This window comes from Benincasa hispida, chromosome 11, assembly GCF_027475165.1.
Source record: "Benincasa hispida cultivar pf3 chromosome 11, pf3_genome.v1.1, whole genome shotgun sequence".
Lineage (NCBI taxonomy): Eukaryota > Viridiplantae > Streptophyta > Magnoliopsida > Cucurbitales > Cucurbitaceae > Benincasa > Benincasa hispida.
In genome coordinates, this window is record NC_143488.1 from 8,849,970 (window position 1) to 8,874,775 (window position 24,806).

A 24,806-nucleotide genomic window follows, 5' to 3' on the forward strand; every position below is an offset into this window, starting at 1 on the left:
AAAACTTTACGGACATCTTCTCTAACTACAGGAAAGATGTATGGAGTTTATGAACTTTCAACGTCGTGTCTAAAAGATCCAATAATTTTCAAAATGTCCAAAAGATCCTTGAATTTTGGATATTGTGTTGAATAGATCCCTAACATATCTAGATTTTTTAAAAATTAACGAATATATTAGATGAAAAAGTGAACTTTATTTCTAATCAAATTCTAAACTTTCAATTTAGTACGTAGTAGGCCCATGAATTTTAAAATGAAAATTTTAGGGATTTACAAATTGTTCTTGACCTAATAGATACAAACTTGAAAATTCATAGACTGAAATTATAATTGAACTTTTATTAAAATATAAAAATAGAATAGTATTAAAGTTAAGTCACCGCTCATTTATAAATCTTAAACCAAAACTATTGCTCTAGTAATTGGAAAAAGACTACCAAAAGGGGGGAAAAAAGAGGAATTGGTGCCAAAAAGAAGATGACCAAGAAAAAATTGTAAAAGGTGTAGGAATGCTACTAAACATGCACCCATAGTCCTTTCATTATCAAACATTGGCCATTTCCCTTTTCTTAAAGATCACATATGTTTATCTAAACCATAAGACACTTGTGCCACTATCTCTAGAGATCTATAATCTTTTGTGAAACCAAAGAAAATACTTTAACCTATGATTATTATTAACATTTCTTTATATATATTAATAATACCTTTATAGTAAGCACATAGAGGCAAAAAGGAGGGTTTCAAAATATTTTATTAGCAAACAAGTACCTATGTGGTATAGATAAAAGATGCCACGTTTTTCAATAATGACTATAGTGAACAAATATTGATATCCAAAAAAAAAAAAAAATATCACTTCGGAAAAATTGTTGAACTAATGTGAACATATCTCAACGAAAATAAAGTTTCTAAATTAGAAGTTCTATTCTCTTGACCCATATATTAGAATTTTTTTTAAATAATATAATTCGAATAATTAATTTAAAAAATTGGGTTAACATGAAACTATTCTAAAAAATATAGTTGCTAATTTGTAAACATGATACACAAGCTAGATAGATTATGTATCCTGTCTACGAATACGTTAATGAAACTTAGATGTGATACATGGGTAGAGGTAAATCGTGTACAAAGTCCATGACTTAGGTGTAAATCGTGTACCATGTACATTTACATAACCTGGTACCATGAAAATCGAAAATCGTGGACAATATCCACGAGTTCAACAAGAAATGTGGGAGAAATAGTAGTTCTCGCACACAAGTTTTACTAAAATTCTACAAAATCATGGACGTTACAAACAAGTTCCAAGAAATCGTAGATATTAGACACAAGTTCCACACAATTTGAAACGAAATTATAGTTTACAGAATTATCCTACATTTGTCATTTCTTTTTTAAACTAAATTATTCTTGAAGTTAACCCCACATATTGTCAATATATATATATATATATGAATTTGAATTCTCTTAAGAAACCTTTAATCGATTGAGTACTTGAATTTCTATCACCTACAAAGATTTATTGAAGCTAAAATATATAGTTTTTTCTTATATATGGAATTTGAATCTAAATAGAATCTTAAACCAACTAGATTTTTTTTGAAATAATTGATATTAGAGGAATAAAAGATGTAAAGTTGAAGGAAACATTAGTTGGGTAATAAGACAAGGATAAGATGAAGAAAAAAATGAATGAATGATAAGCAAAAAGAGAGTAAAGGCAAGCATTACAAGAGGATTAAGCATTAGAGAACCATAAGAAATTAAGGAATATAAGTGGAGCACAAAAAAGGAGTTCTAGAGGCTCAATTTTGCCAAGTCAAGCCACCTAAATAATGCACTCCCACATACCAAATAGTTATTTAATATATTTTTAACCATATAAGTCTATCTCAATACTAAGAATGCATTACTTCAAAAAGTTATGATTAACCTCATTAGATTACTCACAAGTGTATCATTTTTTTTTTCATCTTATTTGTTTTTCCTAAAAAATTAGGAACTTAATATTATCATTTTGTGATGAGGTTTTGTTGGTTTCTAAGGTGTACAAATTTGAATATTTAATTTAAATGAAAAGATAATATAGTAATATATATAGCGACTATGCATTAAAAGAGGAGGAAAGAGTCTTATTAATAATGGTTAGACTTGGATTTAAAATCTATATATTACTAATTACCATGGATAAAAATTCAACGTACATTTACAAGTAGAGATGTCCACGAGGCGGAGTGGCATCGGGATGTCATTCTCCATCTTCATCTCCGTGAAATTTCCTATGGGGATCGAGGAGGGGATTTCCTTGAGGAATTTTTTTCTAATTACCTTTTTTATTATTTTTTTTGTAAAAAGCCAATTAATTTAAATCACTAATGTAAACAAATTTTAATTAAATAATTAACTTTATTACTAAATTGTTTTATAAAGATAAATTACTCAAAATTTGGCCTAAAAAAATTAAGAAAGAAATAAATATAAATCAAATTATTCACATATATAGTTTAAATTTAAATATTCAATTTAAACATATTCATTATCTTTCCCAATAAATAATTAAATTTGAAATTTAAATGTAATATTTATATAATAATAATATTAACATAATATTAGATAACTAAACTAAATAAATATGTAGAAGCTAATGGGGACAGAGATGAGGATGGGAACAGGGCAGGGGCAAAGGCGGGGACGGGGAATGCATTCCCCGCCCCCGTCTCCGTTTAGCTCACACGGAATTTTTCCCCTCCACTCCCTCCTCTATTCTCCATCTAATCGGGAATTCTTGTTCCATTCGAAGTGAAGCCCCATTCTCGTAAGGAAATTGGATATCTCTATTTACCCGTCTTTCTCATACGTCAAATTTTACAAAATTACCTGTTATATTCAACCTCTTTGGATAATTTGTTAATACTGGTATTTTAAGATGATAAATATTTAGAAAATACCTTCAAACTCAAGATAGGATCTCAAGTAAGTGAAAAAAAAAAAAAAAAAATTAAATGTATGTTTAGTAAAGGAAAAGTTATGATGATATGGAAGTCATGGTTTCTCAATTGGATGTTACATTTTCAAAGTGTGCTAGATCTTCTAATTCTTTTATGCACAACTTTATTTATTGTGCTTCGCTTTTCACTAAGTTTTTTCTTTGCACTCTGCCTCTGTTATCTATGTGGAGGGAGAGCGGGTTTTTGGCCGATAACTTTCCTGTTTGGGTGTCCTCAATTATTCATGAGTTCATTGACATGTGTGGTTTGTGCTAGTTGGTAATACATTATCTTTTTTTTTTTTTAAAAAAAAAAGTTAGGATAAGGATAAATTTTGCAATTGAAGGTATAAAACAAGTTAGATTCAAATATTTATTCTCTTAATATCACCCTCATGTTACATTGTGAGATAGATTTAAATCTTCAATTTATAAGAAATGTTCTTGATTTTTGAGTAATACTTGATGTAACTAGCAACTAGCGAGTACACACCTACAAAGTTTGTAAAATTAATGACCTACTAATTGAAAGTTGGAATATACCATTATTGAAGGGTCTCATTGAAGAGAACTTTGAACGGAAGTAAGATCATCCCAATTTCCATTTTTCATAGAAAGAAATTTTTACAGAAAAGAATCCCTTGATAAAAAAACGAACCCTACCACGATTGCAACTTTGGTATTCTCAGGTAGAGAATTCATGAGTGATGGACTCTGGCTATTTTGGAATAAGGGAATGAATTGAGGCTAGAGAGAATGATGAGGAATTGTGATTGATCTCTAAGAACAACTCTCACCAAACATTTCTGTCTTTTTCGTACTTAGTGAAGAAGGAGACTCTCTCCTTTCAAAAATGCCAAATAAACTTCAACCACCCACTTACTAGGGTGGAGAGGAAAAAGGGGAAGGCCTCCTAGTTCAAATAAATTAATTTTAATATATAAATAATAAACTTAATTTATATAAAATAAATATTTAATATATATAAACATGATAACTAACTTATCATAATATATATATATATATACTTATAACTTATAATTTTAATATTGTATCATATACAATATAACCTATAGTTTCTTTTCCCTCTCATATGACATTTAATATAAATCACATTTATATTAAATTTAACAATTATGAATCCAACTCATATAATTAATATTTGAATCTTATTCAAATATTCATTTCCTCTCATAATGTATCAAATACATTATACTAATTATATCATATATAATTAAAATAACTTAATTATATCATATATAATTAAATCTCTCAATTAATTTGAACAATTCAAATTAATACAAAAACTTATTCTCATTTAATTCTATTGAACTATAAGGGTATCTCATGGACCTGTAGCTTGAAGCTCCAACGGTACATGAATAATTAATCAAACTCTTTAGTTAACTTATTCATCATCCGTTAACTGTCGGGCTATCCACTAAAGATCGACACCTGTACTTTTCGCACTACAAATATATTTCTGTGTCCATTGGATATAACCAATCAATAATACAATGACTCTTCATAAATTGTTCGTAACTACTGCTGGGCCAAAATTACTGTTTTGCCCCTATAGTTACATCTAACTTCTTAAGTACCACTGATCCTTCTAATGAACAATAGATCATAGTTCAATTATGACTAAACCCCTCTCGAGCCAGGAGAGGGTGTGGTACCACATGGTTCAAGCCCCGAAATCATCCCTTAAGGGAGTAATTTATTTACTTACCTCGACCTCGGGGAAGGAGTGAATTCGTTCTTGTGTAATTGTGTTCCCAACTCCCCAATCAGACGAATCCCTAAAATGGTAGGTTTATTGAGTCGGCGATCTCGCCACTCTCACCCATATAGATCAAAGAACTGCCTTCATAGGCAGGAGTTCACATCTCACTAAGGATTCAGATCATGTTACCTATGGTTATCCTAGTGAAATGTAAGTCTCTATTATGAACGACGTTATATAATGAGACTAAACATTTCATGGCCCGGTCTTATACAAACTTCTTTTATATAGAATATCCCCGCTCATATGTGTATACATAAATGATTAGGATAAGATCATTTGTAGCACTTTACAACAATTGTAACACCTACAAAATGGGCTATACTCGTAGTGTCACCAAGATAAGGTACCTAACCTTATCCATCTACTACAGACCATTTAGGTTATCACTTAAACATGATCCACCCGTATGTCTCTACATACATGTTTAAGCCACAAGATAACCTTGGATGTTAGTTTATTGTTTGTGGTTAATACAAGTAAAATATAGAATAAAATATCATATATTTTATTAAGTAAACAATGGGCTTGTTCAAAACATTTATCCTATGAGATTTAGGACATCAGTCCCAACAATTATTGTCACGAGTTATAAATCATTTTTATTAGTATTTGTCACGTCAATTTTTAGAACTATATATATATTTTTCTTATCGATGACAAATCTTTCTATTGACAAAAATATCAATTGAAATGTTTATGGTAGAATCAATAAGTGGTGTATAGATTGTTGCAAATATCCTAATTTTATTTTCATAATATTTCCATTTGAATAAGAAGGGTATATATTAGAACTCAATTCAAGACATTTTACATAAAATCACTAATATATTCATCAAATACTTAACTTGAACAAATATTAGGTCAATAAATATAAATTACATTTTTCCTTTAAAAAACATATATAGTTTTTTTGAAAAAAATATTAATTTATACTCTAAATTTTGGGATATATCAATTTAAACTCTGAACTTTTGTAAGTGTATCAATTTACACAATCCATTATATTCATTTGGAAGACATTGTGTGAAAAATAGTAATCATTAAACTTCTAAACTTTCATAAATTAATCAATTTTAGAGTTTTATTCATAATCTATGAAAATCGTCAATGCATTTATTCTAATCGTGTATTTTGTAAAACCGACATTTGAAGAAGTTTACACACGTTTAAGAAATAATGCATTGATTTTCAAAGGGTCCAAGTTGATTGACTTATAAAAGCTTAAGAGTTTAATTGATTGAAATTATAAGTTTCATATTATATTGATCGAATGAAATTTAGACGAAAGTGTAAATTGATATAATTTAAAAATTCAAAATTTAAATGGTTATAACTCTCTTTGCACTCATTTTTACTTATGTGCAAGAAGATATATTCCACTATGATATAACAAATATAAAAAATTAGGTCATATAGGACCATTGTCATTCTCAACCTACAATGAATAATGGATACTACTAAAAAAGTTAGCTTCTTAACACTCTCCTTGGTGGTTCTATTTTATAAACATTTTTATTCTCATGGAAAATGTCTATCACTTTTATATCTCACTGTTTTTCATTATTCATTATTTAAAACAAGGAAAAAAAAATCAATTTAATCCTAACAAAAATTTAGATTTTATCAATTAAAAATTTAAACTTTAGTCAAATCAATTTAGACCCATCTAAAGATTTCATTCGGCAATATTCTTGGATAAAAATTTGATTGTAGTAATTCATTGTCAACGAGACCATGCAAGTTAATTGTTAATAGATGTAGTTCGATAATAATTAACATATTAAGAGATCTTTAGAACAATACAAAAAATCAGCAATTCTGAAAAAAAAAAAAAAAAAAATCTACTACTCTTACTCTATATACCCTTTTGAAAAAAGAAATATAAACTTCCAAACACATAATCGATTGATATATTGTTTTATTTCAAATTACTACACATCATTCATAAACATCGTTGACAACGAGATGAATAAAAGGAACAGAAGGAAGAAAATTTTCCAAACTACCGTAGTACTAGAAATGGTTTTCTGTGTTACAGTGAAGTTGCTAGGTTGCAAGATAGGCCCCTCGTGCATGTGAGGAATTTCATGCAAAATTGACAATAGAGGAAAGAAAACAAACCATGTTCATCAAATCTCCCAAAATCAAACAAAACTTTTCAATTGGGAAATAAAACAACAACAAAAGATTTGCTTATTCCTTCTACCAATTCATACTTCTTTTTCTTCCTCAAAGATTTAAAGATTCTTCTTCTTCTTCTTCTTGCTCTGTATTTTCAGTGTTCTTGAGAGATTTTCACATTCAAATTTCACAAACGAATCGCCGCAGAGACAAATCTGCCGCCTTGCCGACAGAATCGAAATCATTATTGCACATTACAAAAAGGGTGGGGGGAAAAATGTCAAGAAATCTCGATCATCATCTTAGGTAAAAAGTAATTGGTTCTTCTTTAATTTTTTTTCTCTTTACTTCATAATGATTCAATGGCGATTCTTATCTTTTCCTTTAAAGTCAAAAGTTGTATGGCTGAATCAAGCAAATTTGAACCCTTCTTTTATGATTTCTTTTTGTGGGTTTAAAGAGTAAATTGATAATCAGACACGTATTTTGTTTGATATTCCAGAATCCAAGAAATCCCAATAGTTTTATAGGGTTTTAAAGAGGGAATGTCCTTTTTGGGCTGTACAGAATCATTTCAATCTATACTATTCCTTTTTCTTCTTTGTTTATTTGAAATGGAACTCTTCTGCTTTATCTTCATTTTGTGGTCATTTGTTAAAGAAATCAACGATCAAATATGAAAAAAGAAATGTAAAGCAATAGAAGATGAATACACCGATGTTCACTAACCGTGTTAGCTACGTCTACAAGTAGGGATATTACAATTGAAGAGATGTCTCTAAAATTAACGAGTTTATATAGTGCATTTCTCTAAATTCTTGGATCAAAATTAGAACAAATCATGAGATCCAATACTTAATCATTCAAAATACTAAATAACATATTTAAGACATTTTAACATCATTAAATTTTGTCTAGGTTTTGGACTCTAGAAGTTAATGGGGGTTTGTGATTTTGAAATATAGTAATTGGATAAAGGAGAAGAGATAAGTGGCAGTGGAAACTGTGGGATGAGGAATAAAACCCACCACCTCCTTTGGCACTTTGAAAAAAAGAAAGAGAGAGAGTTTTCTAGCAGATATGCCTCTTGCCTTGAAAAAGTGGGAAGTGACAAAGGGAGCAGTATATTTAAAAACCTCCACCCAATTGCACACATTCTCTTCTTGACACATACACTCAGATTTACACCAAAACCAGACCCTTTCTGCAAAAAAATGTATATCTTTTTATAGCTTCAGTATTAATGGCAGAAGAGGATACCCCATCTGAAAGTTCTTCTTCTTCTTCAGCTCTCACCTCTCCAATGTCCACGCCCTTGAGGAAGGTGTTTTGTAGAATTTCAGGCCTAGCAACTTCTCTGAGAAGAAACACAGCCCCTCATAGCAGAAGAATATTTCACAGAGATGTTGAACAACAGGAGTTTCAATATGCAAGCTCTCATTGCCTTTCTTCTTACTACAGTGTCTTTGTTGCTCGTCTTGCCATAATGGTTAGTCTTCATTTCCTGAAATGATCTGAAACTCATTCAAGTTCAAACTAATACCACCCACTTGTGGAAACGTCTGATCAGTGTTATTATACAGCAGTTCTTCTTTTCCATTTATACACGTTTCACTTTTGTGTTAGACCCATTGGAGACTCTTACCTTCATTTCTATACTTTTGATACCTTTCTTCTGATTCTTACCTCTGACCTCTAAAGTCTATCTAGATCGTAACTTTTTGCTTCTAGTTATACATATCAGTGCCTTTCAGCTTGATTGTAAGTCTTGACAGTGCAATAATACTGGCAGTGATGATTTATTACATTAAAATACAGGTGATGCTAGCTATTTTGATTGGGCTGCTGACAATACTCACATGGCATTTCACGAAGAGCTACACAGCACAGTCTCTGGACAGCTTAGCATATGGTCTTCGTCATGAACTGCTGCAGCGCCCGATCTTACGGATGTGGAGTGTGTTGAATTCCACAGCTGAAATAACCACAGCTCAGGTTAAGCTCTCGGAATATGTAATGAAGAAGTACAGCAAGCCCGTGAATCAAGCAGAGCAAGTTGAGGTTATTTTCTTATCCTTTGTCTGATTTACCTTTCATACTTTTGGCTCTGTATTCATGTTTCAAATGTCTGTTCTTTTATGTAGCTGTATGAAGCAATGAGGGACGTTACTTGGGCGATGTTTGCAAGTCGAAAAGCTCTTAATGCCATAACCATCAATTACAAGAATGGCTTTGTCCAGGCATTCCATCGAGATCATAGAAGCAACAATACATTTTATATTTACTCAGATCTTGCAAACTATTCCATCAGTGCCACTCAATCATATAATATCAATCGGCTTTCGTCTGGTGAAGGGTGGTCGGAGCCACCCATACTTGGCAATGTTTCTGCAAAATGGTTTCGGGAACCGCTTGATCCTATTAGTGGTGAGAAGATCGGGAAAGCGAGGCAAATCCCACCCGAGGACTTGATTAATATTGCTGGCATTTCACAGGTGGCAGATGGTGTTGCCTCATGGCATGTTACTGTGAGTAAGTACATGGATACACCATTGCTTTCGGCAGCTCTGCCTGTTTCCGATGCTTCAAATGAAAGCATAGTTGCAGTAGTGGGCGTTACGACCGCACTTTATAGCGTAGGTCAACTTATGAAGGAGCTTGTTGAGTTCCACAGTGGACATATTTATCTAACCTCTCAAGAGGGCTACTTGCTTGCTACTTCGGCCAATGCTCCCCTGTTAAGAAATACATCAAGGGGTCCAAAGCTTATGATGGCTGTCGATTCCCAGGACGATGTGATTCGATTAGGAGCTGAGTGGTTACAGAAAACCTACGGAAACAATTTTCCTCCTGGTCATGAGGTCCATGAGGAGAATGTCAAGCTTGGTGATAAGCAATATTACATCGACTCGTTTTTTCTTAATCTAAAGAGGCTTCCTATTGTAAGTTTCATCATCTATCCATCGACTCTCTTTTTATCAACTAGTTACAAACTTAACAGGATTCTGAACTGTGTTTTGTTTTCTGTAGGTGGGGGTTGTCATCATTCCTAGACAATACATAATGGGAAAGGTAGACGAGAGAGCTTACAAAACATTGGTTATACTGATTTCTGCATCCTTATGCATCTTAGTTATTGGATGTCTATGCATTTTGATTCTGACGAAAGGAGTATCTAAGGAAATGAAACTAAGGGCAGAACTAATAAGCCATCTTGATGCAAGAAGAAGGGCGGAGGCATCTAGTAATTACAAGAGTCAATTTCTGGCGAATATGAGGTGAGTTGATTTAAAATGATGGGCAAACGTCTTATTGACTTTTATTCATTGCATGAGGAGGCGTGTGTGTCTGCTCATGTTTATAAAAATTCAAGTACAATATTGAAGGGCTATTGAGAGAGAGATTTTGTATTGATAATTGCTCAAATTTGATCCATCGTATGTTTTATCCCAAGTTTTACTTTACTGACAAAACCTTCCCCCCCTCATGATATTGCAGTCATGAGCTGAGGACACCAATGGCTGCAGTAATTGGACTGCTTGACATTCTAATGTGTGATGACTGTCTCAATAATGAACAATTTGCGACGGTGACTCAGATTAGAAAATGCTCAACAGCCCTACTCCGACTCCTTAACAACATTCTAGATCTAAGCAAGGTAATACGAACATGCTTCATTAGTTCTACCAAATTTTCTGCCAAATTTTGCAGTTATGGTGTGTGAGACCACATCCTAATTATTATTATGCACATAATCACATAGGTTGAATCTGGAAAGCTGGTTTTGGAAGATGCAGAGTTTGATCTGGGACGAGAACTCGAAGGGCTTGTTGATATGTTTTCTGTGCAGTGCATTAATCATAATGTGGAAACTGTATTAGATCTCTCGGGTATGATTTCTCGTCACTAATTGATTCAGCTACAATTTGTGCAGTGCTAAAATAAAATACTATTCTTTTAGACGACATGCCGAAATTAGTTCGAGGAGACTCTGGTCGAGTTGTTCAAATATTCACAAACTTGATTAGCAATTCTATCAAATTCACAACTAGTAAGTGGTCTTTTTTATCACTAGTTTTTCTCATCAAACAATCGAAAAAATTATTCTGTTATTAAGAAGTATGCTTGATCAACTGTTTCAAATGACTTGCAATGCAGCTGGTCACATCATTCTTCGAGGGTGGTGTGAGACGTCAAATACTCTTAAAGAAATGGGAAAGTTCTGTATGGATCAGAAGAAATCACGGTTTCCTAATCGGACAAAGATGAAACAACAGGGAGACCACACAAAGAATGCTTTCAAGAAAGATAACAAAATGACCTTGTGGTTTGAACTTGATGACACAGGCTGCGGTATGTCAAAAGCCAATCAGAAAAAACTTGATAAGAAAAGAATTATGTATACGGTCATATAGAATGAATATGGTTTCCTTTGCTTTCTAGATGCTAAGAAAAACTGTTTTCTCTGCACCGTATAGGGATCGATCCAAGCAAATGGGAGTCTGTTTTTGAAAGCTTTGAGCAAGCAGATCCCTCGACAACCCGAACGTGAGTAATTAACAGTTGAATATAATAGTTGAATTGTAAATTTTTATTTCTAAATATACTGTCAGAGTTTTTATAGTTCAATATCTAGTATAAATATATTTACTATATCAGTAATCATAACAAAAAAGTAGAGTTTACATATCCTATGATTCAAAATTCTCAAAATGTTATATTTTTCAGGCATGGTGGCACCGGTCTTGGACTATGCATCGTACGTACCTTGGTGAGTTTAACCTATCAAAATTTTTGCTTATTGCTCATCAGCTATGTAATATACATGCTTAGAGCTCCTATCAAAAGAAAGAAAATTAAAAACCATTCATGCTTAGAGCTTTTCCATAGGCATCTATTTATCTAATTATTCTGAGACCAATAACAGGTTAACAAAATGGGTGGAGAAATCAAGGTTGTAAAGAAAAACGGCCCAGGAACTCTAATGCGACTTTATTTGGTTCTCAGCACACCTGTAGATGCCACAGATCATCACTGTCAGTTTGATTTTGCAAAACATAATGCGGTGGTGAGTGAAGAAATCTAATCTTAATTGAGTGATAAATAGATATTTTGATAGGGGGAAGTATTGTCTAATGAGTAAGAAAATGAAAATTGTTTTAAATACTTCTGAGTGGTATGTAAAAATTTTCCAAGAACAAACAGTATGGAGCTATGTTAAGAAAACAGTGCTCTTTTTAAGAACAGAAATCAAGCCAAAACAGGTTTTGGCAACGGAAAGGAAACATTGCTTTCTCTTGTTTTCCTTGAGTTTGATTTCAGGCATGGCACAATTCTCAAAACAAGAATTATGCTCTCGTTAATATTGATGTTTTTATGTACAAATGCAGGTACTGCTTGCACTCCGTGGCAGCATGAGTCGCTTTATCACGTCACAATGGCTTCGTAAAATCGGACTGTTCACTTTAGAGGCTTCAGAGTGGAATGAATTAACACTAATCCTTCAAGAACTCTTTCAAGCTAGAAGTTCCGAAAATAGAAAGGGATTTAGTCCACAAGATTCACTAGGTGAAACATTACGAGCTGAGTTAACGAGAATTAAAGATATGAAAAGCCAAATGTTTATCATTGTTGCCGATATTGGGATATTGGACTTGAGCACGGATATTTGGAAGGACCAACTTTACTTCCTTGACAAGTACTCTGGAAAAGCAAAATTTGCCTGGATGTTAAACCATGATACATCCAACGCTATAAAAATGGAGCTTCGGGGAAAAGGGCACATTATAATGAACAATAAGCCACTGTACAGATCAAAAATGATTCATATTTTGGAAGCTGTTATGAAGGACAGAAATCTTGAGTTGCAGAGGAAAAATGCTTTAAGAACTGCATCAAAAGAAGGGGATTATCATGAATGTCTTGAAATTGATTCCACTCAGTTTGAAACTGCCAGCTCTGATGATTCTGATGTATCTGAACTTGGGAATTATAACTCTCACTGTGCAACATTTCAAGTCAGAGACGGCAAAGAAGAAACAACACCGAAACCATGTCAGTCACCATTTCTGCCCATTAACAATAGTTTAGTCGAGTTAACTCATGTAAATTCGATCGAGAGTAATGTGAGGACCGGCGATCGGTGTGACACGAGACAAAACTCATCAATGCCTCAGTGTCAAAGTTCTGAATCCAATGGACAGGACTTAGGATGCAACTATCCTAAAAGCCAAGGAGAATCACATTCTAAGAACGTTCAAGGTAAGAAATCTCTTGAAGGGCTACGCATTTTGCTTGCAGAAGATACCCCGGTTCTCCAAAGAGTAACGACCATAATGCTCGAAAGGATGGGAGCCACGGTCATTGCTTTTGGAGATGGATTGCAGGCTGTTGAAGCTCTGACTACCATGCTCAGTGCTGAAGAGCAAAGAAGAGAATTCCCGACAAGATATGACTTGATTTTAATGGATTGCCAAGTAAGTACCAAACTACAGTTTCCCTCCATGAACAAAAATTGAGATATATTGTCTTTGCACTTTAGAGAGTTGCTTTGACTGATAGATGATGAACATGAACCTAAATTGATCCCAGATGAACTGCAAACCTCAATCCACGCCGTCATATGAAGCACGACGTAAAGTTTCTTATGATCTATTCCATATACTTATAAAGCTTATAAAACTTTCTTCATTTTTGAAACAGATGCCCAAGATGGATGGCTATGAAGCAACAAAAGCAATTAGGAAGCTAGAAGTGGGAACGAGCCTTCACGTTCCGATCGTAGCACTGACAGCCCACGCAATGTCGTCAGATGAAGCTAAATGCTTGGAGGTAGGAATGGATGCATACCTAACAAAGCCAATTGACTATAAGCTGATGGTATCCACCATACTTTCCCTCACTCAGAGAAGAGTCTAAAACACATTGCTTACGATTTTCAAGCTACCCTAAGTGCTAATGTTCTCAGTTTTGCAAATCAAAACGAAGTCACTTTCTAACTAAACAACAGGAGTAGAGAAGGCCTTTAAGGGTCCGAAGGTTGCATGTATTTTAGAGATCGGTTTCTTGACCAAGAGTATGACGATTTAGATAAGGAATTTGCTCAAAATGATGCAAATTCTATGTTTGATGGCAGTAGAGATGAGTTGCTGCCAGAACTAGGTAGGTTCTTTCTGTCTCTTGAACTTTATATATTTTGTAGGACAGATGAAAGGGTGGTTTAAGTTTTCCCACTTTTTGTAATTAATAGTGAGAAAACAAAGTAATATATGATGTAAAACAACATTCCATGTGCAAGTAAATTAAGAATAAGAGGGGAAATAAGCTCTCCTCTTTCATAACAATTCTATAAGATCATTTTTCTCTTTCTTTTCTTTCCTTTTTAAGAGCGAAAATTCAAATCACATGCTCCTTGATCAGTAACATATATCGTATGCTAGTTGAGTTATGCACACTTGAAAAATTGATACTTTTATTGTTCATCACATTACCTTTATTGAAAAATCGACATTACAAATTCAAGAAGAATTTAAAAGATATTTGAACAATCAACTGATTTTATTACATACAATTAAAGATCTACTAGAAATAAATTTAATTTTTTTTTAAACAAAGAAAAAAATAGACAGAACAAGGAGGCGAGAATTTTATTTTATTAACTTCAAATGCTACACTAACAAAAAAAAAAAAAAATTATTACTTCAGGAATGTTTTAAATATATTTCTCAAAATATAGAGACGTTTTAAATCTATTCCTAAGAACTCGGGACTAAAAAAATACATTTTAAAACTTTAATGACCAAGTGAACTTATTTCTAAAATTTTATGGACTATCAAGGCAATTTTCTCAAAACTATTTAATGAGGGTGGTGGCCTCTGAAAACCGTTATATGTAGATTGAAAAATATACATACCTTCTAATAACACTAGATACAAATTTGAGGTATGATAATCACGTCGTAGTGGTCTCATCCAATAACTAATTTCTCATGTCGTGCTAAAATGAGCTTAGCTCAATAATAATTGGTTTGATCTCGAATATTTGATCCCTCATCCCTACACTTAACGTCTTAACCTAAAACCAAACGTCAACCTTAGAAATAGAAGCTATATCGAGCATAGAGATTTGCGATTCGAATCTTTCACCTCATATGGTATAAAAAGGAATTAGAATTAGAATATCAACACTACCATCACTCAACTAGTTTATGCATATATCCTTGATTTAGATAGAGATAAATACATGCATGTATGGTACACACTTTGAAATTATAATTTATTTTCTTAAAAAAAAAAACGTAAAATTGAAAACAAAACAACATTAACTTGTTAGGAAAGAAAAAGGAAGTGCAAAAAGGAATTCCAAATGCAAATAAACCCAAGTGGGCATCTCAGAGCTTAACAAACTCCTCTTCATCAAGTTCCAATTTTTCTTGTTTCTTCACTAGGAAAATGGCGAGATACGATAGAGCCATTACCGTTTTCTCACCGGATGGTCATCTCTTCCAAGTAGAATACGCTCTCGAAGCCGTCCGTAAGGGCAACGCCGCCGTCGGCGTTCGTGGTTCCGACACCATCGTCCTTGGCGTTGAGAAGAAATCCACCCCCAAGCTCCAAGACTCCAGGTCTCTCTCTCAATTTCCGTTTTTCTTTAACCAATTCATCCTACTTCAACCTTGTTACAATCAGGATATTGGGTTACAGTCTGATCCTCGAATTGAGTTTGATTTAACTTGACCTAATTTTAGGGTTATTGAAATGGCGATTGTTCTGTTTGTTTCATCTCTGATTCACTCTTTGCAGATCTGTTCGGAAAATTGTGAATCTCGATGATCATATTGCACTTGCTTGTGCTGGACTCAAAGCAGATGCACGAGTTCTGATAAACAGGGCTCGTGTTGAATGTCAAAGCCATAGGCTTACAGTTGAGGATCCAGTGACTGTTGAGTACATAACGCGATACATTGCAGGGCTTCAGCAAAAGTACACACAGAGTGGTGGAGTGAGGCCGTTTGGACTTTCCACTTTGATTATTGGCTTTGATCCTTACACTGGTACTCCATCATTGTATCAGACAGATCCTTCTGGGACTTTTTCTTCTTGGAAAGCAAACGCAACCGGCAGAAATTCAAATTCGATTAGGGAATTTCTTGAGAAGAACTATAAAGAGACCTCTGGGCAAGAAACTGTGAAGCTTGCTATCCGTGCATTGCTTGAGGCAAGTTGTTATAACTTTTCTCTGTTTTTTACTTGCACTACTATGGTCATTTCTTAAAAGAAACATTTGAATTCTTAGTTAACTTTAAGAAAAGAAAAATAACGAAAACAAATTTTTAAGAGCTACTTCTGTGAGTTCCAAAACTTGGGTTCGTTTTTCAAAGTACTGGTAGAAACTTAATTACAAAATAAAGGAATTAAGGGAGAAGTAGTGTTTATAAGCTTATTTTTTTGGGAAAAAATAAAAAACAAACGGAAGACGGGCCTAATTGCTTTCATGATCTGCTCCTTATTTCCAAAAGACAAAGGTTTGTGTGTAAAGTTCACTTGGATAATTGAACCTCTTATGGTGTCTGTACTCAACTAACTGTTGGATCATGACTTATAAAAGGGTGTTTTGTATTCCTTGTTCAAATACAGTAGTTTGTTTACACGAAGCTACTTTATTTGTGTGGTCTGGTGATGGGTTCTGACTCATCTGTCGGTTATTTGAGACTTTGACAATTAGCAGGATTCGAAATCTACACAAACTAATTAGTTTGTTGTTGATGTATTAAAAAAGAAAATAAGTTGTGGTTGTATTATGACTAATGCTTGATGGTAGGCAAATAGCCAAGATGCTCTTTTGTAACCCTCTGTTGGTTGGGCTGATATTTGTTTTAGTGGCCCTCATTATTTTTGTCTGTCTTAATTATAGGTGATTCATTCATCAAAGGAAAAAGAAAAAGGATTTGGTTATTAAGCAGTCAAGGATTTGGCCATTTCCTTTGGTGTAACTGGTTATTCTTATTCCTTGCCCAGGGGACTAATTTGTTTGTCTTTAAGCAGTCAAAATTGCCTATGTTTATAAGAAGCTATTCCACATTTAATGGTTGCAGAGATGCAACACGGCTCCTTTGGTTGTATACCTGATCCTTTCCTCAAACGTTTCTTTGGATCTTTTTTGCACTTAAGAGGGCCTAAAACTTTGGAGGGTATTGGAAAAGTTGTTTTAGAAACTATTCTGGAAGGTTTTGGAAAAAAACCGATCACTTGTGAGAATGCACCCTGAAAGGGAAACAACTCTAAGAAAGTTGGTTATTTAAGCGCGTTTTCACAATTGTTTCTTCTAGAAAACTCCTTTCAATTGTGGTTATGCATTATTTGTGCTGTTTTATGGAAAATATGGGAGAAAGAAATGCTAGAATCTTCTGGGTTAAGAACAACTAAAGATATTATCATACTATCATTTGTAATGCTTTTTTTGGTGCAAAGATATACCGGCTATACATAGTCATAGTTTTTCTTTCCTTGTTGCTAATTGGAAACACATTTTGTATACCCTTTGATTGGGTTCCTCATGTACCTTTGTTTATCTTTGGATATTTTATTCCATCAATGAAATTGTTTCTTATCCAAAAAAAAAAAAAAAAAAAAAAAACACACATTCCAAATCCAAACAACTAGAAATGTCGAAATTGGTATAAACATTGCTTGTTCTTGATGCTTCTAAGTTAACTCCGCTGATCGTGAGTAATCGAGCTAAAGGTCATTATGAATATAGGTCATTAATTTAATGTCCTAAGTGAACCATATCTGACTTTACATTATCCTTCATTCTTCAGGGCTATTGCCATAAATATACCAAATGCGTGAGCTGAATGAATTTCTTTAATGTTCTTGTGTGGTACTTAGTGACTTACTACCATTGACTTAACTCAATTTTTAGGTTGTTGAGAGTGGAGGAAAGAACATAGAGGTTGCCGTGATGACAAAGGAACATGGTTTGAAACAATTGGATGAGGCTGAAATTGATGCAATTGTTGCCGAGATCGAAGCAGAAAAAGCAGCAGCAGAGGCTGCAAAGAAGGCCCCAGCCCCGCCAAAGGAAACATGATCATTTATCTCTTGTAGTCCCTAAAATTGTCTCGTTAAGTTTTATCTTTTGCAATGGGCTTAAACGTCGAGCCTAGAAATGTTGTCCTGGAGTTGTTGTTCTTGCCTTCAGGATCTCACTCACCATTGAAGCATTGCAGTTTCAAGCCCTTGAGAATTTGACCTTCCAGCTACATCACCCAAATGAACATCAAATTGAGTTTACTAATAATAGGGATATGCTATAAATTAACTTATGGTTTTAGGAACTGAGACATAAAAGTGAGTTTTATTTTAGCTATCTTCTTTCAAGATTCCATGAAAATTCCAAAATGAATACAATCCAATTTGACAAAGGGTTGCCATGTTTAGTAATGTTTGTTCATTGTTTCTTTCCGTTAATTGATAGGAATGGCTACCATGATTCTATTTCCACTTCATCTGTAAAAATGTGCTAATTACATATCATGAATCAACTAGAGCTAATCAAGAATGTTACCAACCGTTAATTTTAAAGGTAAAGTTGTTGGATTTGAAAATTCAAAATTTTTAATGCAATCTAAATTAAACTTCATAGATCAATTGTCCAATAGTATTTCTACTATAAGTTTGCTTGTGTATATAAACTCAAAAGTAACATATTTTGACTACTGTTGTTTTAAGATATTAATAAATCTGTTCCTTATTTTTATTCATACAAGAGAAACAAAGAAACCTAAGAGGAGTGACGGTAAGCAAATAATAAGGAATCTGCTCATGGGAGATTTTCTTCCAGCCAAATCAACAAAATTACAGAAGCGCTTAACAAAAAGGAAGCCTTTAAGTCATGGAGAGAATCCACAAAAAAAATTGAATCTCTTGAATCTCATTTGAATATCAAGATAGGTCGTCAGAAGTCTCCATAGAATCAATAACCAATCTCAGTCCAAAGAGGATGAATGCCTACTTCCAAAATCTTGGAAGGGCCAAAGCTTTAGGAAGTCCATAGATTGGGGGCTTATACACTGAAATTTGATGTACTGGGAGCTTAAGATTGTTTAAAAAAAATGTGTCGACATTGGTCGACTCATACACTGAATTTGTTAGCGAGTAAGAGATTTGTAATTCAATTCTACCCACTTCCAATTGTACTAAACAAAATACGAAGAGGATTAAGGTTTAAATAAAATAAAATAGAATAATTAATGAAATATTACCAATATCAATCAAATATCACTAATGTACATATAAATATTAATAATTAAATTATTCTCAATAAACTATTAAAATTTATAAATTTTGATTTATTTTAAAAATATCTTAAATGCGAAATTGGATTAGAATTTTTTATATGAATTTTTATTCATATAATTTTTAGAAATATCCTTCTCTATAAAGACTTAATCGATATTTTTATTGACATTTTAATAAAAATTGGGTTGGTTATTATCATATTGAAAATAATTGTTATTCGGATTCCTCTTTAATGACATCAATTAGATCACATGGATATCTTCGCCCTGCAAGTTCTCCGATTAATCAAGGTAAATTTCAATTTTGTTGGCAATTTTTTTTTTATCTTAAATTCCTTCACTAAATTTAATTTTTAAAAATACAAAAATAAATAAACTGACTAGTAAATGTTATATTCACCAATCTATCTTTTTTCTCTTGTATTATTAGGATTTTTACCTTCAAAGTTGGCTTATTAAATCTCTCCTGATTTTGGACGATACAAATGTATAATTTTTCTTTGACACTGATGTCACGTCTAGCCATCCTAGAGGAGTGAATAAGGTTTATTTAAATTAATGAAATTTTTTTATTAATGTGGACCCAATTAAGTAAATTGATAAACTTTTTGCTAGCAATTAATTTAAACAAGAATTTCAAGCATATAATATCAACCCAAAATAATCAAGAGATTGACATAAACAAGTTTAAGAACAAATTATAGCAATTAATTTTATGCAATGAAATATATTGACAAATTCAAAATTAAATAGGAGAGGGATAGAGAAATTGATGCCTATAATTTTATAGTGGTTTAGCACAACCAGCTTACATCTAGTTCCCAAGCTCCTTTTGGATATGTCATTATGAACTTGACTCTTTCCACAACTTAGAGTGGATCGTACAACATTCTTTTTTTGGGCGTCAGAACAAACCTGATCCTTACTGTAACGTCCCGACCTTTTGAGTACTCTAACAAGGGCCGTTACTAATAAATACACATTAAAACCCAAACATTTAGACCATTGAGGAAAATAAAATTCATTAAAACGGTGAAGACAACTTTTCAAAACAAACTAGAAAATTAATAAATAACAAATAAATAGAATCTTTGCTCGGGGCCACTAAAAATATTTACAAAGAAAACATTCAAACTAATAAAATATTCTATCTAACCTTAAAACCTAATTTCAAAACATTCAAATAACTTAAAAACAATATATAGCATAAACTCAGTGGAAGCAATTTTCTTTGTCCCATATGGCACGATCACAGGTCCCTCTCGCCACTTGCCGTTTTGGTCCTGTTCTTACCTGAAAAACATAAAATATGAAAGGTTGAGTATAAAAAAAATACTTAGTCCCGACATTTCTTTGTACGACCAAGTGAAAACATCCCCGTATTCGGTGAGTAAACTCATATACTTGCCCCCTTCCTCTTCAGAAAGGGATGCGCTGATGAAAGTCAGGTGCGACTCCTTCACTGTGCTCAGATTCACTTCATTGAGTTTGTCCACTGTGGATTGACCATAATCCTCCAGACCTAGTGAAGCATCTTCCACTTCCTCTTCGGTCATATCATCTTCAGACTCTTTTGTGATGGTAATGTGGTGACATGATGTTTCACTTTCTTCGTGCTCTAAGTCTCCATTCTGAGGGTTGGTGAAGACGACATCGTGCCTCTTTACCTTAAGTGAACCTTCGCTTGTGTTTAGAGTAACGAAGGCCTTTTTCTTCATTCATGAGCGAACGATACTATGAATTTCTCTATTGCTTCTTTCCTCACCAGATGGTTTCTCTTCTGACGGCTTTTTGGCGTCCTTAAGGCTGAGACGTCGCAAAATTTACGTCCAAGGTATCAACTCCCTTTTTTTTTATAGTTATGTTGGGGATGTCACCGTGAGCTGCTCCCTTACCCTTTATCTCCCTTGAGATATGTTTGCTGAAGTGGTCTTCAACACATTCGCACTTAAGGCGATCAAAAACGGGCGCACAAGGTTTTCCTTTTCGAGGATTTTCTTTGCTTTTCTTTGAAATTGCACCTAATCTCTCGAAGGCTGATGGTCATGCCAACATCGAAGATTGACAGACGACTTCCTCTTCTCCTTCGTCAGGCAAAGTCAACCTTCGAAAGGCTGAGCGTCGAGTAGGTCCCAGTGAAGGAACTTTTTTGACAGAGAACCTTTGAGCAGAAGCGATGGTTAGAAAGATCATATTCTTTATTTATCGAAGGCGAAAGCGGTGAAGGAACTCTCCAAGCAATCGTGTGGTAACTCTCAAATCGTATGTCTTGGATCTTGAATAATAAAAATCATATTTTTTTATTTATCCCATTTTTCCATAAGACTAAATAACTTCCTACTAAGGGTGGTTAGAAAGAAAAAAAAGATTTAATTATCAAATAATTAATAATATAAATAAATGTGATAACCAACTTATCATATTGTATTTATAACATATAGTTTTAATATTGCATCATATACAATATATAAATCATAGTTCTTTTTCTCTATTTTATGGTATTTAATATAAATCATATTTATATTAAATTTAACAACTATGAATCTTATTCATAGAAAATATATTTGAATCATATTCAAATATTTGTTCCTCCAATTAAACAATAATGTATCAAATACATTATGTCAATTATATAATATATAATTTAATTAATTTAATTATAACATATATAATTAAATTCCCTTTTATTAATTTGAACATTTTAAATTAATCCAAAAACTGATTCTCAACTTAATCCATTGAGTTACCAAGGGGACCTTATGGACCTGTAGCTTGAAGCTCCAATGGTACGTGAATAATTGATTAAACTCTTTAATCACATTATCCACCATCCGTTAACTGTAGGGCACTCCATTAAAGACTGACAGCTGCACTCTTCGTACTACAAATATATTTTTGTGTTCATTGGATATCCAATCAACAGTACGATGATCCTTTACAAATTACTCATAGGTACAACTAGGCCAAATTACCGTTTTCCCCCTATAGTTACATCTAACTTCTTAAGTACCATTAATCCCTCTAATAAACAATAGATCATAGTCTCACTATGACTAAACCCCTCTCGGGGTAGGAAAGAGTGTGGCACCACATTGTTCAAGACCCGGAATCAACCTTTAAGGGAGCAATTTATCTACTTACCCCTGCTTCAGGAAAGGAGTGAATTCCATCTTGTGTAGCTGAGTTCCCAGCTCCCTAATCAAATGAATCTCCAAAATTGTAGGTTTATTGAGTCGGCGATCTAGCCACTCTCACCCATACAAATCAAAGGACCACCCTCATAGGCAGGAGTTCACAACTCACTCAGGATTAACGTTATGTTACCTATGGTCATCCTAGTGAAATGAAAGTCTCAATTATGAACGAGGATATATAAGGAGGATATAAATCAAACTTCTTTGTATAGAATATCCCCGCTCGCATGTCTAATACATGAATGATTAGGATCAAATCATTTGTAGCACTTTGCAACATTTGTAACACCTACAAAGCGGGTCCTACTCGTAGTGTCACAAGGATAAGGTGCCCAGCTTTATCCATATACTACAGACCATTTAGGTTATCACTTAAACATGATCCACCTGTATGTCTCCACATACATGTTTAAGTTACAACGATAACCATGGATGTTAGTTTATTGGTTTGTGGTTAATGAAACTAAAATATCATATATTTCATAGACAAAGTGAATAAAATATCAAATATTATTAATCACAGAAATGTTTGTTCATACAAGGTTTACAAACTACAGCACCCTACGAGATTTAGGGCATCAACCCCAGCACATGGTGCAAGGTTTTCTCTTTCTGCTTCCGTCATGCTCAATCTTTCAAAAACCAAAGTACGTGTAGTAGATGGCTTAATACGGTCAAAGGCTGAAGTTCTTTTACCCTTGCCCTCCTTTTCTCCTGCATCATTGACTTCTTTTGCAGTTATATGATTGTTGTTGGCCACCTTTTCCTTCGCCTTTCTGATTATGCGAATTGGCTCCAACAACTTATATCCAAGTCCCCTCCTCGACACAAGTATAGCGTGAACCCTCTTACAAAAGCTTCTTCTAGGTCGAAGAAATCTCGGGTTGCTCATAAATCTTCGAGCTCTTAAACTTAGTATGAGTTGGGAAGTCATAACCCTCCTTTGCCAATAGTTTGTAAGCCTTAGGATCGAACCCGTCTTTTGTTTTCTTTTCGAGCAGATTTACCTTTGTCAAGTCCACTTTTGGTTTGTGGATTTCCTACTTTGTTATCAGCGTGAGTGGTATGACAAAACTCTCCTTTAAGATTTCAATATCGCTGACCTGCAAACCTTTTAGGTGTTTCGTAAAAGGTGACTCACCATTCTTGCGTCTCGACAAAGGGACATAGCGCCAAATTGAGGGGCTTGGAGCCTTTTCACCCCTTAAAATAGGTATCTCTCCAATACTGGTGGACATCTCATTTCCTTTTGAGCTAGAGGCTCGAGCCTTGCTTGCAGTTTCTTTCCCTGCGTCTACTAGTGACTTTGACCTAGGTTCACCTACTTTCCTTATTAGCGAGGTCTCCGCAGACATTGCTTCACAACCACTCTCACTCTTCAAATAAAACTCCATATCTGCGATGTGAGATTCAGCTTCTGAAAATGGATTAGTGTCTGCTTCAACATTCTTAATCCCGTCCTAGTAGAACTTGAAACATTGATGCAATGACGACGTTATCACGCCATTTCTATGAATCTAAGGGCATCCCAGTAGCATCTTATAGGTGGTCTTTGAATCTATAACATGGAACAATGCATCAACCTTCAGGTCGCCTATGAGGAGCTCTAAGCGTATCGTGTCTATTGCCCTTTAGCTGCCTTGGTCGAAACCTTGAATCACCAATTTGTTATTCGATAATTCTTCCATGAGGATACCCAATTGTTTCATAGTCGTCATAGGCATTATGTTGACGGTTGATCCATTATCAATGAGAATTCGATTGACTCTTTGTTCTCAAATATATCCTAAGACGTACATGAAGGATCTCTTACCGAAGAGTTCCATGAGCAGTTCGGATCGCTCCGATCTCACATCGACCGAAATACAACAATATATATTCAAACGTACAGTTATACAAATAAATAGTAAATATCGGCATGCTATGAACAAGATAATAACAAGGGAATGAGTTGCCATACCAATTGAAGACGGTCTTCAAACTTTGGAACTCAATGCAACAGAACCCTCCACCCAATCAACCAACGCCCAGCAGTAGCATCGACCACAAACTCATGACCGCAACGGGGATGACACCATCAGAAAAGAGCCCTGAGTATTCTCGGAGTGAGAACCTAAAGCGTGGTCTTTGATGAATTTGGTAAAGGAATGAGGAAGACCAGATCGTGTAGGCGATAAGCAAGTAGAATGGAAAAAGGCGCTATCGTATAGCACGATACTTATCGTTTAGGAGAAACTACACGATCGTGTAGGTTTTACTGAACGATCTTTTAGGAAATGGTATACGATTGTTTAGCAAACTCGGCACATACTACGATCATTTAGGGAAGCTATGTGATCGTGTAAGAACTAGTGTGCGATCGTTTAGGCGCGAGGTGGACGATCGTTTAGGCAGAGAGTGACTATC

At 34.0% G+C, this 24,806-nt stretch overlaps 2 protein-coding genes across 4 annotated transcripts; both read left to right on the forward strand.

The window, feature by feature from the left end:
* Positions 1-6,790: 6,790 nt before the first annotated feature.
* HK1 (histidine kinase 1) lies at positions 6,791-14,247 on the forward strand. 3 transcript variants are annotated; one of them, XM_039020662.2, is made up of 14 exons: positions 6,791-7,210; positions 8,194-8,393; positions 8,723-8,965; positions 9,049-9,846; positions 9,935-10,182; positions 10,403-10,562; positions 10,668-10,794; positions 10,866-10,955; positions 11,063-11,257; positions 11,383-11,452; positions 11,633-11,675; positions 11,832-11,972; positions 12,295-13,380; positions 13,607-14,247. In XM_039020662.2, exons 2-14 carry the CDS (start codon positions 8,208-8,210, stop codon positions 13,820-13,822), a joined length of 3,603 nt encoding a protein of 1,200 aa, XP_038876590.1. In that variant the 5' UTR covers positions 6,791-7,210; positions 8,194-8,207; the 3' UTR covers positions 13,823-14,247. The 3 variants fall into 3 exon arrangements, with proteins under 3 accessions (XP_038876590.1, XP_038876591.1, XP_038876589.1); XM_039020663.2 differs by lacking the exon at positions 8,194-8,393 and having other exon boundaries at positions 6,915-7,210; XM_039020661.2 differs by lacking the exon at positions 6,791-7,210 and having other exon boundaries at positions 7,926-8,393.
* A 921-nt stretch (positions 14,248-15,168) lies between these two features.
* On the forward strand, positions 15,169-18,330 carry LOC120069026 (proteasome subunit alpha type-7-like). The gene is made up of 3 exons (XM_039020684.2): positions 15,169-15,528; positions 15,707-16,121; positions 17,829-18,330. The coding sequence occupies exons 1-3, from the start codon at positions 15,356-15,358 to the stop codon at positions 17,994-17,996; spliced, it is 756 nt and encodes a 251-aa protein (XP_038876612.1). The 5' UTR covers positions 15,169-15,355; the 3' UTR covers positions 17,997-18,330.
* Positions 18,331-24,806: the final 6,476 nt, after the last annotated feature.

Bases quoted from the DNA above. Each gene is read 5' to 3' on its own strand.
- HK1 (XM_039020661.2), top strand. From the start codon at position 8,148: ATGGCAGAAGAGGATACCCCATCTGAAAGTTCTTCTTCTTCTTCAGCT. The intron at 11,676-11,831 runs GTGAGTTTAACC...GACCAATAACAG, and splicing joins TATGCATCGTACGTACCTTG to GTTAACAAAATGGGTGGAGA. The intron at 13,381-13,606 runs GTAAGTACCAAA...TTTTTGAAACAG, and splicing joins TGATTTTAATGGATTGCCAA to ATGCCCAAGATGGATGGCTA.
- LOC120069026 (XM_039020684.2), top strand. From the start codon at position 15,356: ATGGCGAGATACGATAGAGCCATTACCGTTTTCTCACCGGATGGTCAT. The intron at 15,529-15,706 runs GTCTCTCTCTCA...CACTCTTTGCAG, and splicing joins CCCAAGCTCCAAGACTCCAG to ATCTGTTCGGAAAATTGTGA. The intron at 16,122-17,828 runs GCAAGTTGTTAT...CTCAATTTTTAG, and splicing joins CTATCCGTGCATTGCTTGAG to GTTGTTGAGAGTGGAGGAAA.